At 38.1% G+C, this 17,107-nt stretch overlaps 1 protein-coding gene across 5 annotated transcripts in view; it reads left to right on the forward strand.

Annotated features, from left to right (window-relative positions):
• sev (receptor protein-tyrosine kinase sevenless) overlaps positions 1-17,107 on the forward strand; it is a 1,896,734-nt gene that overhangs the window by 1,673,278 nt on the left and 206,349 nt on the right. For all 5 annotated transcript variants that reach the window (XM_089239534.1, XM_089239532.1, XM_089239533.1 and 2 more), the window contains one exon: positions 8,827-8,956. In XM_089239534.1, coding sequence (XP_089095660.1) covers positions 8,827-8,956 — 130 coding nt within the window. The remainder of the gene's footprint in view (positions 1-8,826; positions 8,957-17,107) is intronic.

Consider the following 17,107-nt stretch of genomic DNA (forward strand, 5'->3'; position numbering starts at 1 on the left):
GCCTCCAAATAGCATTGAAATTAACAGAAATTAATTATAGGGGAAAGTGACCTATAATGAGATAGGCTACTTGTTCTAAAATAGCTTTGCCTGATGAACAATTTCGTAATTCTCTCTAAAATAGATTTTGTGCATTATAAATATACCTGATTCGAAATAGTGATTGAATTTTCAGAAAAAAAAATATTGCAAGCATACTCAAAAAATGATTTTATTAAAATGTTCAAATCAGGTGTTTTTGGAACAGGTTGCTCAATATGAGACACCAAGGGTTCCTAATATGTGACACTACCTCATATTGTGCAGTCACGCCGAAAAAGAAACATTTGCATGAAAAAAGTTGTTTATAGAATTTAACTAATCGTCAAAATTGGAAAGATAGTGTAACAAATTAAATTTTTTTTTACAAATAACAAACATTGCACAAAAATACTGTCTCCTTAATTTCTCCACAATCCTTGTGAGACCATCGAGAGCATAGCATACATCTTGCCCACTTCTCTCCATGGGTGTCCTCTGAAAATCGGGTTGAACAGAACATGCATTCTGGATTCGACTCATCGTAATTAAAATCTGAATCATCTGAGTCTTGTAGAGGTGATTCTTCGCCATAGCACGTTTCGTCTTCACTCAAATCTTGTCTTCCCTTCTTGGCTCAGTTTTCTTTGTACCTTTTTTTGTTCCTTTTGTTGCTTGACTGGCGATTTTTTCTGTTTCTTGTATGGTGAGTTGGTCAAAAATATTGCTGAACCCGACCGTGAAGAAGGCGATTTACCAGGCCTCGAGGGAACAGGGCTAATGTCTAACGGCTTCACCGCCACACCAGACGGTCCAGGGATGGCTGCCAAATTAGAAGTTGAAGATAGAGAATCTGCTCCTGGAATGGCTGCCAAATCCGCTCCCAGGCCTGAACCCAATTCCGCATCAAAAACGTAGCGCTCACACGGAAAAAGCTCCATCTTTCTGAAGGCATTCACTAAATTTGCCGTTGTCGCGGCTTTTGTGTAGGCTACTGCAAACAGTCTCATAACGAGAAACTAACTACTTATCCGGGATTGTTTCTAAGGTAAGATTCTATTTCTCTGGCTTAATACGTTTTCAGCGGAAACATGAAACCAACATCCAGTGGCTGCATTTGGTTTTTTGTATGGGGTAGTAGGCAAACTAGAGAGACATGATTTCTTTCCGCTAATTCAATGACCTCTATGTTTCTTGAATGTCTGTAATGTCCATCTAAAACCTAAACAACAGGATCGGATGAAGTAGGCTTGGTCATTTTCAAAAAATGCTCGAACCATCTCGTAAACATGTCGCTTTGAATTCCTCCAGACGGGTGACAAGTTGAGCCAGAAGGAGCTCCTTTCATTAGAGAATGGAGCATATTTTTTCTATGAAACACAATTAGCAGGGGAATGTACAACCCCTGTGCATTCATGCAGGCCACAATTTCAATCAATTTCCTCCTTTCTAAGGAGGTCAGGGTGTTTATTTGTTTTCTACCTTTACGGCTATCAGTTTGTTCTTCTGCTGCACCACTGTGATCCCTGTCTCATACACGTTAAATAAACGATGTGGAGCACGATTTATTTTCTCCATTTCTGGTTCAAATATGTCGAAGAAGGCGTTAATACTCTCCAAGCTGTCTTTCTCCCCAAGCTGACTCCTACGAGTTCCTCGCCCAATCTTACATCTATGACATACATTTCAATTGTGCCTTTTGGCACGCCAAATTCTTTTGCAGTCTTGAGGTAACTCATCCTCTTCTCCTTAACAGCATTCATTGCTTCCACCATCGCTTCTCGGGACCATTTATTTCGCTTTACAGGAGCCATCATAAAAATGTTAATTTTCTTTAAGATCACTGGAAAAAAAATGAGAAGAAGTGGTACTTTAGGCGTTGTCTACAAAGTGAGATCTCAAAATATGAGGTATCCCATATTAGGGGGGGACTTCATTGTATCTCATATTGGGCACAGCCAATGTTTAAGAAATATCATCGAATAAATCAAGAAATAAGCAAAAGAATTGACAAATCGATACATGAATATGAAACTACGTGTAATGCTGAGTAGGTACTAATAACGAAATGTTTAAAAATGGCTTATATCGTGCGTTGTAAAACCCGTCGAAAATAACTAAAGCTCTTGCGGGCTGCGCAGTTAAATAGTCTCCTGCAGCTGGAGCCGCATGCAAATGAGTAAGGTTATGTTGTTGGCAGCTGCATCTACCGTCGAGCTAATAGTGCATACCTCTAACAACAGGTGTTACAACCGTACAAAAGAGATGAAGGGGGTATCTCATATTAGGCAAGTATCTCATATACGTCACTTTCCCCTAATAACATGTAAAGGTATTTTATTTCGAAATTTTCGTTTTTTTAAATATTTTAGCATTAAAAAAACAAATTGTTGATCGCCTGGGGAGGAGGCACGATCCTCCTTATGGCCTTCCCCCACGTATGTCTCTGATCTCACGTTAGGAGGTAGGGGGCAGAGCTGACCAAATTTTGCTGACCAGGGGTGTCAGAGTTTTGCTGACTTTTGCTGACGGAGGGGGGGGGGTGAAAATGGGCTAAAAATTTGCTGGCATATTACTTGAACGGCCCCAAAGCAGAAAACAATTATCTCCGTGCGGAGGATTTTTCGTAACGTCCAATCCTCCGTACGAATGGACCCGTAGCGTGGGGAGCTGGCGGTTATTTACGCTTCGGCGGCGACCACCAATCTTCACCAAGAAAGAAGGATTTTTTTTTGACGGACTTCTCTCTAACCTTTTCTTTTCCTACGAGGGGGAAAAAAAAAAGTTGCCATGCCAGTAATAATCACCAGTAATACCCCAAATTTTACACATTTAAACGGGGCTTTAGGAGTGGAATTTCGAAATAACCCATTCTTAAGTTTACCGCATGAAATAAAACTGCTGACCATATTTCATTGATGTTAAACTTTTGAACTTATGACCCGCTTAGGGGTAGGATTTCGAAAAACCCTTTCTTAGTTGGTCTAATAAAACTTCTGGTAAATTTCATAAATATTACCTTCAGCGGTTTCGGTTCGGCGTGGTTTCTCTGTTGCCATTGGACCCGCTCTTACTTAGGCTTTACGTCATAAAGCAAAACTTCTGACCAAATCTCACGAACTTCAGCGGTTTCGACCCGGCGTGATTTCTCTATGTAACATTTTACCACTCTCATGGTCCCCTTAGGGGTCGGATTCCGAAAAACCCTTTCTTCGTTAGTCTTTACGTCATGAAATAAAACTTCTGACAAAATTTCGTGACTAGATTCAGTGGTTTGGCGTGATTTATCTATGTCACCTTCGCATCCTCTTTTTATCCCCTTAAGGGTCAAATTTCGAAAAACCCTTTTTAGTGAGTCTTTACGTCATAAAACAAAACTTATGACTGAATTTGATAATTATAGCTTCAGCGGTTTCGGCTCGGTGATGATGAATTAGTCACTCAGTCAGAACATGTTATTTTGTATGCATAGATTATTTTTATTATATAAGTAAGGAAGTTTCCGCTAATTTTTTTAAAAGACCTTCACTATTCATGGTTTTATTCACTTATAAATTACGATGAAATTTATGAGTGGTGATTGTAAAACTAACCTATTGCTTTTATCTTCAATCCAAAAAGGAGTTTTCAAAATTTTGAGTCGGTGTCAGTCTTATATATCTTCTACAATTTTTCGAAATCTTAATGTACTTCCTTTGCGCCATAATACTCTCTTTTCCGTATAATTCTTTTCTTAAACCGTAATAAAGTCTTATGCTATTTAAAAGAATAATTTATCCCAGCAAAGACCTCGCATGATTTACCGCATTCCGACTTTTAGGAAAGAAATTTTTCGAAACATTTTTATTTTATTTTTATTTTTTATTTAATAATTTATTTAATAATTCAAAACAGCACACATGAAACAGCATACATGAACACAAATATACAAAATAAAATAAAGACAACAGAACAAAAGACAAAACATACACTATGCAGCTCTTAGGGACCCATAAAACATTATTATTCAACTCCGAAATTATATAATTCATTATCCTAGAAATACAGAATATACCCACGCACGCAGCATTTAAAAAATCATTATTGAATTTACTAATTTCAATAGACGATGTAGACATTTATTTTGACCTGTAAGAGGAACAAAAAAAAATAATATTAATCCCCTATATCTTTCCCACTAAAATTTTGTAGATTTTCTAATTTAAAGGAAAATTTTGTTCTTGTTTGTATTGTCTATGTATTATGTGCGAGTTTTATTTTTTCCCCCATATATTTTTTATTTTATATGTTTTGTTTATTTTTCATTGCTCGTCATGCATTAAGAATTTTGTCCTTTTTGTGCTGCGTATATTATTTCGTTGTTTATTTTTATCATTATGTTTTTTATTTGACATTGATAATTTTGTCCCGTTTATGTTGTATATGTGTCTTTTTTAATGTTTCTATTCATGTCATAATTTTTAATTTTATTCCTTAATTATTATGTAAGTTTTCAATCATCCGTACAGGCATCATAGTCTCTGGGTGGTAAATATGTTTAACAAAGATTAATGAAAATGTTTCTGTACGAGTGAAAATGAATAAAATTGATTTGATTTGGAAAAAAAATGGTTTGCTTTTTTTTTAATTTCTCTTCAGGGTTACACACACACATTGTTATCAGTTTTGAAAAACTCCAAGTTATATAAGTTTGGTGTACGTTTGGTGAATTTGGACGTCGTCAATTTTTAAATTGTTAGGCTATAACTCATTAATTATGGGTCAAATCAAAAAAACTGAAAACTCTTTTCCATATTAGTTTTTCACAAGGAATCTCGTATGTAATTATTGGGCGGTCCATGGTTACCACCCAGTATATCAATTTGTATACTCAATTACAGCAATTGTTAGAATAGTCCGGAAGGCATCGACATTTGGAGGGTGATTATTTTTACACCGGGTGATTTTCTTACCAGTAATTGGTAAGAAAATCAGACATAAGTCTTATATAGATAATTTAGGAAACGTAATTCAGCTGGTCCAGTTAAGGTGGGTGTAGGTGAAGGGGGGCGTTTGGAACATGTAAAAAAAGTTTAAAAATTATTTTACACCGGATGAAAATTTATTTACATGTTATTTGGACTATTTTATGATGTTTTTAGGTATTCAGCTGGTATTCTGAGGGTGGGTGATACTTCAGCTTCTCGTTTGTTTATGTAAAAAAACGCGTTCTGTAAAAATTACACCGAGTAAAAATTCAACACGAGATAGTTATTTAAGTATTGATTGTGAGAAAATAATGTTCAGCTGACTTGAAAATGGTGGAAAACCTACAGCTGAGGCAATGAAGGGTTAGGTACTGTTTCGTTCTTCCCCGATTCATCCTTTAGTCAAAATAGTACCATTCCATCCGATCTCTTCTTGTCCCTTCCTCCCCCCCTCTGTGTCGATATATTATAACTGTCAATCAAGATGAAACACCCCGTGGTTGAACACTGAAAGAAATACGAGTTATTGACATAACAAGAACATAATCATAGATGGAGAGCTCCTAGAAATACAAATTTACTTTTCTATTAATTTTCATTACTTGTATTTCTGCATTGTTATGTCCGCGTGTTTCCCATCTCTGTAATTGGGCTTAGCCTGTTGAGATGTGTAAATAAATAAATAAATAAACAATCTGTACTAGGTACTTCAATCATATTGAAATGTTAGTGACGATTTCTCGTCTATTTCTAACTATTTACTTCCGTTATGCAAAAAACACTAACACCACCATTAGAATAAAACTTTTTTTTTTTAAAATCGGTGGAAATTTAAAAATTACGATCATCTCAAATAAAAGCTTATTCAAACAAAATTTGTAGGAGGGAAAATATATGCTATATATGGCTAAGTTTTGTGTTCGTATGCAAATACATTCAGTTTTTTTAAAATAAAACTTGCCTATTTTTGGTGAAAAATGACAAAAAACCAATTGCAAATGTTTTTCGATATGCAGAATTAAACATTAAGCACACGCAAAAATTACATTACACAATTAAATAACTTTCCACTAAAAAAAATTTTAATTCATTGGGAAAAAGTTATAGGAGCTGTAAAACTATTCTTCGATTCAAAGTTAAATTTTTCTAGCTCAATAAAAAATCTATCATTTAAGCCTAATACCCCATTTCACTTATGCAGTATATTTATTGGTTAAATGATGCTTCCTATACGAATTCATCATATTTTGCTAGTGTTTATGCATAATCGCCTGTTCGTAGTCCTAGTAAATTTGATGTCGTAATCGAATGAATCTGATTTACCAGACATTATTCATAATCGTCGATTCAGAAGGATTCATAATTATTTCATTTCAAAATTTGATCAAAAATATAATTGGAATTATCAATTATTTTTTATAAATGATAATCTGCATCATTCATTCCAACACACACACATATATATATACACTGCTGGCCACCGTAAATGCAACACCCTGAAGGAAGCATGCAAATAATATGAAATTTACAACATGCATTAGCGGAGGTGAGATATGCAAATGATTAGAATTTCAGCGCAGACGCACATCACGCGCGCCTGTGGTGCCACTTCAAAGCGCTATTTAAGGCTTGGAGATTTCGACGATTTGAAGTACGGCAATTGTGTTTTTCTTGTGGTTTTTTCAAAAAAACGATCAGTTATGCCTCGTAGAAAACAGCGATCATCTTTTGATCAAGTATCCGAGTTCGACAGAGGAAGGATAGTGGCCTACCGAGATTGTGGATTATCTTTCAGGGAAATCGGTAGTCGTGTTGGACGAAACCAAACAACTGTAATGCGGATATGTGATCGTTGGATGCAGGAGGGTACGACGGACCGACGTGTTCGATCGCATCCACCTCAGTGCACCACTTCACGTGATGACAGGCGTATTGTGCGTATGGCAGTGACGGATCGCTCAGCCACATCACGAACCATAGCACAGCACATTCAGTCTGTACCGCATCATCCAGTGTCTGCGCGTACCATTCGACGCCGTTTACAGCAGAGTGGTCTGTCCGCAAGACGTCCATTGCTTCGTCTACCCTTGACGCAGAACCACAGACGTCTCCGCCGCCAATGGTGCGATGAAAGAAGGATGTGGACGGCACATTGGGATGAAATTGTCTTTACTGACGCGTCACGATTCTGTCTGCAACACCACGATGGTCGGATTCGAGTCTGGAGACACCGTGGAGAGAGGATGCTGAACAGCTGCGTTATGCACCGCCACACTGGTCCTGCACCGGGTATTCTGGTATGGGGTGGTATTGGATATCTCTCTCGCACTCCTCTAGTACGCATTGCCGGTACTTTAAAAAGCCAGCGCTACATCTCCGAGGTGTTGGAGCCAGTTGTCCTTCCTTACCTTCAGGGTTTGCCCACAGCCATATTTCAACAGGATAATGCGCGACCACACGTGGCACGCATTGTCCAAAGGTTCTTCGTCAATCGCCAGATTGAATTGCTTCCCTGGCCAGCTCGCTCTCCGGATCTTTCGCCGATAGAAAACATGTGGTCCATGGTTGCTCAACGATTGACCCAGATTACATCCCCAGCTGCCACACCAGATCAACTTTGGCAACGCGTGGAAGCTGCTTGGTCTGCTGTACCCCAAGAACACACCCAAAGTCTCTTTGAATCAATGCCGAGGCGTGTGGCAGCGGTGATCTCCAACAATGGCGGCTACTCTGGCTACTGATTTTGGCAGGAACCACACTTCACAGAAGTCTATAAATTTAATCATTTGATGCTTGGTCAACATGTTATCTACAAAATAAATATTGTTGCGATATCTCGTCTTTCTTGGTGTTGCAATTTGGGTGGCCAGCAGTGTATATAACGAACTCCAAGAGACCGGAGAAATCCCTTCGTTATAACCAAGGTTCGTTATAAAGGAATTCCAGGTTTTTGTGCATTGTTCCAATGAAAACTTATCTAGGGGATTAGAAAAGTGTTCGTTAAAACGAAATTTTTTGTTATAACGGTATTTGTTAAAACAGGATTCGACTGTATATATATACTCTTGAAATGGAAAAAAATATTTCCCAGTTATGCAAGATTTGCGCTTCTCGCTTTAGAAGTCAATTAGGTAATTTTTTCACTTTTGTTTGGTAGCCAACGAGCATGTACAATGAGTACTTGTCATGTTATCCGAAGTGGAGCCACCCCATCCCACCCCCGTTAAGGTGTTATCAACTGAGGATGAAACGACATTATTTTGCCAACTGGATGAAACTCGAAAAGAGGAATCGGGACATCACCCTAGGAAGTGGTTCAGCGCTAAATTATATTCGAGCGCCTGCTCGGAATTTTCAATCATCCAGCTGAATATCTTTCCACCACTACCGAGCCAGCTGAGCATTGTTTTCTTGATTAATACCTAAATAACTATCTCGTGTTGAATTTTCATACGGTGTAAAATATTTTTAAAGGAATGTGTTTTTTTACATAAAATAGCGAGCAGCTGAAGTATAACACACTCTCAAAATATCAGCTGAATACCTAAAAACATCATAAAATAGTCCAAATAACATGCAAAGAAATTTCAGCCGGTGTAAAATATTTTCTTTCAAACTTTTGTTACGTGTACTGAACGTCCCTCCGCCTATACCCACCGTGGTCACGCCACCTGAATTTGATTTTTGACATTACCTATAAATTAGCTATTTATTGTTACACAAATCAATCGATGTAAAATGTGTGACCCAAAAGTGTCGCTGCCTCCCGGACTAGAATTGATTGCTTTCATTGACATTTTGTACTGAAACTGTATTAATTTCTGTTTCGTAAATTTTCAAGCAATTTCAAACATGATCATATACTTCAACTTCTTGGTGTGTGCTTCGATAACGATCCAAATTTCATCATGCTTGAGCTAATGGAAGGTGGAGATCTGCTATCATTCTTAAGGAATAATAGACCTTCTTTGGTAAGTATTATCACGATCAAGTTATTAGTAGTTTATCATATCAGCTTTGAATTTGATGACTTATAATTTTTTTTTTTGACGTGAATACGCATTTTGAATCTTCTGACGATACTAGGTGCATTCGAAGAAAATTTCGTAATGAAATCCTTTAAACACTCATATTTCAAAAAGAAATTCAGAATATATCAGTGTCTTTGATGTATGCGGGCAGATCTCGTTCACGTAAATCCAATGATAATGTCCAATCCCTGGCTTTAATACCTCTTCCGGTGTGGGCAAGGGCAGCTCGAGCTTACCTGTCACCCGGGTGCGAAGCCTCATATGCCGCCCCTAATGGAATTTTCAATCATCCAGCTGTAATTAACGCTGGCAGGGCTTCAGTGAAAGGGACCATGAGATAAACCTGATTTTTTTCCAAAAGAAAGTCAAATTGGCACCGCAGGGAGTCCCCCATCGAAGGGTTAGCGCACCAATCTCTCGATGAGTATAAAAAACAAGCCTGCCGTTCGGAATCGGCAATAAATTGTAGGTCCCGGTCTAATTAGCCCTCGTGTGCAGAAAATGACCGTGGTGCGACAAAAATGATCAAATGACCAAAAGAAAGTCGCACACTATTGTTTACCGTGAAATATTCTTGTGACATACGTCCCGATTTGAAGTAGAAAATTTTTCCGTTTTTTTTTAATTATTATTCCAGAATACTTTTACCATTCCTAATAATGCCAGATAATTTAACCCTTGAAACAGCACTTATTTTTGTGAGCCATCATCACTTATCCTGTAAAAATGATGTATAACGAGGTTACTTTTATTAAGAAATTTTTTTTCAAAGGTGTTTCTAATACTCCAGGGACCGGAGAAGTCACAAGCCGAATTTTTCCTTTGCTTTCGTTTGACTATTCCGGAACAAATCCTTTGCGAGGGAACCAAAATGCACACTTGTCCCTTGTGATAGAGTACAGGTGCGGCGCTTGGCCATGCGACCCGTTGTGGCTGCACTTCGCGCCGCTCAAGAAGGATGTTATGCTAAATCCGAGGTGAATGGGTAAAAAAAATTCCATTAGCCGTAAAAAAATCGAAGAAAATGTTTTCTGTCTGTGCTCTGGAAGGAGGCGCGGATCTATGCGGGGGGTGGGGGATGATGATCACCTCGATCACACCCCTTATCAAGCGTAGTATGAAATATTGTCCTCAATGTGATGAATTGTCATTCATGAAATTTCCGTAACTTCTATGTGGTAATATTGCATTCAATCAATTCGTTGAAAATTACCTGTATCAACGTCTTTGATTAAATAACAAATTCAAGAAAACTTCAACTAAAAAATGGCAAAATCGGGATGGAGAAACGACGAGAACTGTCCCGAAAAATACGGGACTTATGGTCCCTTTTTCATAGGTACCGTAAGACACAAGTCTACACTATTTTTATCTACCTTTCTTTTTTTGGCAAAAACTGCTTTTCGTCTATATCCAGTGATCCTGTCTCTATAAACTGAGTGGCGTCCCCACACAGCAGTTGGTAACTTCCCACCACCTCCCGTCATCCACAAGGATTAAAATCAGACTGGGCGCAATCGACCTGTTGGGGACTACATTGGAAGTCGAAACACTACCATTTTACGTGCAATCGACCGAGCCCCAGCCAGAGCCCTGTCAGCCCTATCGCTGGCGGTCATGTCCCTCCCTGACAACTTATCCAAATAATTCCTAACAAAAAACACCTTTTTTTTTAAATTTTTTTTTAAAGCCGCCTCTGGTTGTGGACACCAGGATCACTGCCCAATTTCGTAACGGAGTTGTTTTAAGCTATATCTCGAGAAGTGCAACACAAACAAGAACCAATATTGTCGTCTGATAGTGGTAAGCATTTTTAAAGCAAATCCAATATTTGTTTGAATACTTTTTCCGGACAGAGCACCAGGTTCTTCGTTCATTTTCATAACGAAATTTTTTTCGCTGTATCTCGAGAGTTTCACGATGCAAATGCAGTAGAACCAATCGTGTCGTCTGACTGATATCATTAAGAAAAATATAATAATCACCTTTCCGGTGATACCTCTTCCTCTGTGGGCACCAGACCCATGGCCCTCATTCGTAATGAAACTGTTTCACGTGTACCTCAGGAGATTCCCAACTGCAATAAAAGACAATTGTATCATCTGTCAGATCAGAAGTGGCCAACTTGTGGAACGCAGTGGCACGCGAACGCTTTTCAAAAATTAAAGAAATTCTATTCCATTTTTCGATCAAAAAATTCCCTTCGACTTTCAAATAGTCCTATGAATAATGGTCTTGTAGGCTGCCAAACGTATCTAGTAGGGTTTACAAATTGCCGACATTTTGGAGCCATCGGGAACGGGAAATTGTATTTCCCGAAAATTCCCGAAATCACTCATTTGCACTGAAACCCCATTTATACGACTCTCATTTATGTTCCAATTATTTTATTTATGCTCCGCATAACTTCAATCAAACGACGTTTTCACTTCGACCTGAATCCCAAATTTTTGGGAAAGTGTCATTTCTCTCAATTGAGTTTTTTTTTCTTTTTTTTTGTAGGCAGCATAGTTGGGTAACTGAAATCATGTTTTATAGATATTGTAGTCGCAAAAGTTGTAAATATTAGGGTATTTGTCAACGGACCATAAAACACACAAGCTTTCAGTAGGCTGATGACCACTTTGAAGTAAGCAGCAGTGATTTGTTTATTGCTTATTTCTGATAATTCTGGAAATATATGTTCAGCCCCGATCAGAATTCTAATTTTTGGATAGATGAATGTTAATTTCGTCTCAGTCATCACCCCATGTCTTTATTTCTTTTTTTATTGCTTTGTTTTATCACGTCATTCCTGAAGCGTTAAAAACCCCAATTTTAGAGGGTACAGGTCTGCTTATAAGAAAACATGTAAAAAATATCGGTTTTTCTTTCAATTCAAGGTAGAGTAGGAAGCGGAGTGACTGTGGTTGTTCGAGAAAACCGCAGAATTGATATTGAGAAATCAAATCCCTTACACAAAGCTCGAGCCTAGCACCCTCAGATGTAAAAAAAATTCCCCTGGCCGGGGCTAGTTTTCCCATGAGATTGACACAAAATTCACTAAATCAAAAAGTAGACCACAGGTTTGATAACTTGTGCAATTCAATAAAAACTAATTAATATAAACATAAATATCCGAATTTCAAGCAATGCCGTCTTAAGATGATCATAGGCCTCTGAGCCAAGAGGCCCCCCCTACTGGCTCGAAATATCTGCTAACCAGTTTGCATAATCACTCGAAAATCGTAACTAGATCTCGTTATTATGAGGCCCCCGGCCGTGCTCGGGTGGGTCCATGCTTTAAGACGACACTGCCCTCAAGGTATGTTTACATAATACCCATGTATCACATAACACGTTGAAAAGCTCCATCAAATTATTTAGTCTCTATGCAAATACTATTTGCTTAAAAATTGAAATTATACTCGAAATAATTTCAATTTATCATTTCGAAAATTTAATTTCCGAAAGCATAGAACATCTGTCACCCGATCCGACAGTCCTGATCTTTGATTTTTTTTTTTTTTTTGAATGTCGAACCAGATTTCGAAAAATTTCGTTTTCCGTAGATATTGGCTGCATTGTTAGAAGTGAATCTAAAAGCATCTTTAAGTTGGAGCTGAGTGTGTGTGTGTGTGTGTGTGTGTGTATGCGTACTTTCGTACAAGCCCATTTCTTTTCTCAAGAGAAGAGAAAATCCGGTCTTTCTTCATACCACTTGATCGTGACATGGAAATTGAAATGGCTTTAAATAATTGACTTCATCTCAGATTCAGGATCAGAATCATTTACACATTCATCCACATTTTCATCTTTCCGAGATTCTGTTGGGAATTTTTCATTGAAAAGTCTTTCCATTAATGACTTTGCTAATCATGCAATTTCATTCTTACTGGACAAGGCAAAAAAGTAATCGTCCTCTATATCGCATACGCAATCGACGTTGTTTAAATATTTTGTGAGGGACACGAGATGTTTATTACGACGTTTAATCAATTCCGATTTGATTTCAGCCAAAAGCATTCTGCTCATTGGAGAGTTTTGCTTTTCTAAATTATTGAAAAGGAATTTAGAAATTCTTTCACTTGCCAGGATATTCTACTATACTATTCAGCTTCTACTGCCAATCCCATTGGTTTTAAGCAGTGTAGCATGTCTTTCAGTATTTCATAATATTTTTCTTTCCATAAATGATCGAGTTGTAGCTCTTCTAAAACGAACTTATATATATAATTGGATTCACTATCTTTAAAAATCTATCATTCTTTCCAGTGTAATCCAGCGTTTTTGGCAGTCTAAAATAACTTGTAGTTCTTTCTTTTCACTCCTGAGTGTTTCCCGCTGCAAAAGAGAATTTCTTACTGGAGAATATTTTTTTGGAGAACCTTTTACAATTTTTTCCACGCTACTAATTTCAGAAGATGGATAATCTTGTAAATCATACTGATCACCTCGAGCCACACCATCAAGCTCAAAATCATCGCTATCTGTCTTGACTTCACTTTCACAGCTGTAGGGGTTTTCTTTAGTCGCTTCCCCTCCAACTTTTTTTCATAAAATACTTTTGTTATAGCTAGATGTAGCGCATGGTTGAAGCAAAGCTGTTGAATGGTAGGAGATGATTTTCCGAATTTTTCCATAACCGCTGCACCATCACTAGTGATTGAAACCACATCTACTTCAAGTTTCAACTGAAAATCTTCGAATCTTTCATTGAGCAAGAATAGTGTTTTCTCTCAGCAGGACAATTCCCATACATTCTAATCAAACCATGGTTTAATGACATCTCATTGCAGTATACATGAACCTTCGCTTTTTACAACTGGTCCACTCGTCTATTGGAACACTCAGGTTTTTGTAATTACAGTTCAGTGCCCCCAATGTATAACGGTTTCACTTTACGGCATACCAATTACAGTAATTATATTGCCATATAGCAATTTCCAACTTGTGGAGATGGGTGGGAAATGAAGGCGCAGTCTATCGGTGGTCGCCCCAAGCTCAATAGGTAAAGAACTTTCTCCGATGTTCTTTTGGCTGGATTCGAACCCATGGACCTTGACGGCAACTTTCATATTGGAAGACGAGCATCTTACCACTGCGCCATTCGGGCGCTGTTTTTCTTTACTACTGACACTATTTCTGATAAACTAATTTTTTGTTTTGGTATTAACTGATATGCCATCCAAAGCTGCTAACTTGCTAACGGTCGCTTCTAAACCCAGTCGTTTGGCATAATGTAAAATTATTGTTTGTGTCTTTGGGGGCTTTGGCTCATCATTATCCGCTTCCAATAGTTTTCCCCTTTTCATTCCATAGACGTATTCCAGGTGCCTAAGTAGACCACTGGTTGATGATGCTTTGCATTGCAAAGACTTGGAGCATATAATGGCAACTGGCTGATTCACTACTTTTATGTTTTGCGAAGTAATCCCAGCACTTTTTATGTTCTTTGCTCATTGTGGCTGTGATCTATAGGAAAAATTTAAATAGATCATTTAAAAAAATGTATTGTAATTAAGGCTTGCTTTTATTGGACAGAAAATATTTATTCACATGGTACACTTCAGTTTGCGAGCTTAGTTCGTTCCAAGAAGTTACTCAAAACAGGGCCAGAACTACGAGGGCGGGTGCGGGAGAGGGGCAACTGCCCCTGACAGCAAAATTTAGATGGTAGCAATTTTATTTGGAAACAAAGAACACCGTTATAAAATAATCGAATTTTAAAGTTTGGGGTGGCAAAATATCATGTTTGCCCGGGCGGAAAAAATACCACTTACTACCCGTCTCAAAGTATATCAATTCATCTCGTATCTTGAATACAAGACCCCTTGTAAATGTATTTGGATGGAGATACACTAACTCCATGCTTCTCTTCACACCCCAGAAATGTTGACATTTTCAGGAAAAAAATCAGTATGATACAGTGGAATGCATACTATGCGACATGAAAAGTTGTGCTTATAAGATAAATGCAACACTTAATGCAGTTCAACAACACTGTCAAATTCGATTTGTCATAAAAATGCTTTTATTTTGAGTTGCTGAGATTTTAAATATATTTGACATCCATATTTTAAAAGCTATGTTTTTTCTCAGCCACCTCGTTGAGCAGTTTGCTGGTTGCGGCATTTGTACTTTTATTTGTTGCCTATTGCTCGCCTTTCACGAATACACATTCTTCATTATTATGTACATATTCATTAGTACAGGGACAACCTGCCTTTAGAAATCTCATACATCGCGGCATCCCTGCTGATCTCGAAGAACTTCGATGGGATCCTAAAGTGCTATGATCCATTCATTGGAAATTACAGATCTATTACTTATGTTCAATATACTTTCAGCCCTGAAATATCTTGCGGCACCCCTCATCATATCACGGCACGTTCTTTGGGAATCACCCGATCAAAAGTTGCAGCATTTTTAGAAAATATTTCTTTTTACTCTTGACTCAAATTACACGCAAGTAAAATTGTTGAGATAACGCTGTACTTAATGTGCCACTAAACATTATGATAAATAAAAAGTATACGATAATACTTATATGAAAGGCTTTTTCTAGTCAGATCTTGGCTTGAGTGTTTTGTAGGCCGGTGATGTGGTGAATACAATTGTAGCACTAAACTGTTTATATAGTATATTTGCTCAGCAAGACATAATATCCTCGCAAAGACTATAAAATGTTAGAATCGGTAAGATAGTATTTAATTAAGCAATAGAAGTTAAAATTATTTTTTGATGTATCGTTTATTCTGCCAGTTGGTATATATTTGGTTGACCTTCTTGGCGTTCGAAATATTTCTTGAACCTTATTTTGTATCTTCTGATGAAGATCACATGAAAGTATAAAGTAAAGCTTAATTATGATGAATAAATATCATTAGGGAAAAATATTTATTGGTCCTCGTAAGAGGCCTGTGTGCACGAGATATTTAAAAAATTATAATTAAAAAATATAAAAAAAAAGATATTAAAAAAGCCCACGGAGCACCAGTTCAGAAAAAAGCAAAGCCTGGTTAAAGAGTAAAACCTCTTTACTCTTTAACCAGCTTTGATCTAGAGGTCCTCTTGTTTGAAGCCCTGCCAGCCTCCGACCAGGGTCACGTTTAGGGGCGGCATATGAGGCTTCGCGCCCGGGCGGCAGGTAACCTCTAGCCGCCCGTGTGCACAAATGAATATCTCAAGCTCGCCGCGACAACACACATGTTGGCGATGCTCCTAGAAACAGCGATGCTCATTTTGAAAAAGCTGCTCTATGTGCCCATTACTTTATCCTCATTTACTGCTGAGAATCATAGGGAAGCTTATTGCTATTATGCCCATAGGCGTAAACTTGTATCTGGCCCACGGGTCTAAGCCCCTCCAATAATTTTGTAGGACCGGCCCAGGCCCCCCCCCCAAAAAAAAAAGAAATTCGAATGGATAAATTTCCCATATTTGGCTCGGAAAAACAATTTTTATGATTAAAAAAATTGCCCCACAAAAGTTTAGTGTAAAAAATCTGCTCAAAATTTTATTTCAGTACTTTTTTTAAAATTGCAATTGACTTGTCCGTGGCTTTGTTTTTTTGTAATAATTTGTAGTATTCTTCTCACGGTCAACAACGACACTCAATCTCCAATTACCATTCTCCCTCGATACCAATCGTAGCTACCCGAAGGCATGCACGTCTAGATGGCATCTGGACCTGGACACGATATGGGGTGGAGGTGTTTTGGTCCTTTCTTGTTCCCGCTGTCGGAAAACTCAGAAGCATCTCTTTTTCTTTTGTTTGAACGTGACCCTTGGGGTAGGAGTCTTCCAGACGGGTGTAGATCGATTGCGCCAAAGATGAACCGTTTTTGATAAGAAATAGGTCGATTGCGCTCACCCCAATTTCCAAACGACAGGTCGATTGCGCTCACCCCAATTTCCAAACGACAGGTCGATTGCGCTCACCCCAATTTCCAAACGACAGGTCGATTGCGCTCACCCCAATTTCCAAACGACAGGTCGATTGCGCTCACCCCAATTTCCAAACGACAGGTCGATTGCGCTCATCCCAATTTCCAAACGACAGGTCGATTGCGCTCATCCCAATTTCCAAACGACAGGTCGATTGCGCTC

This window comes from Pholcus phalangioides, unplaced genomic scaffold, assembly GCF_987345545.1.
Source record: "Pholcus phalangioides strain wild (caught in Gottingen) unplaced genomic scaffold, Ppha-v1.0 ptg000011l_1, whole genome shotgun sequence".
Classification (NCBI taxonomy): Eukaryota; Metazoa; Arthropoda; class Arachnida; order Araneae; family Pholcidae; genus Pholcus; species Pholcus phalangioides.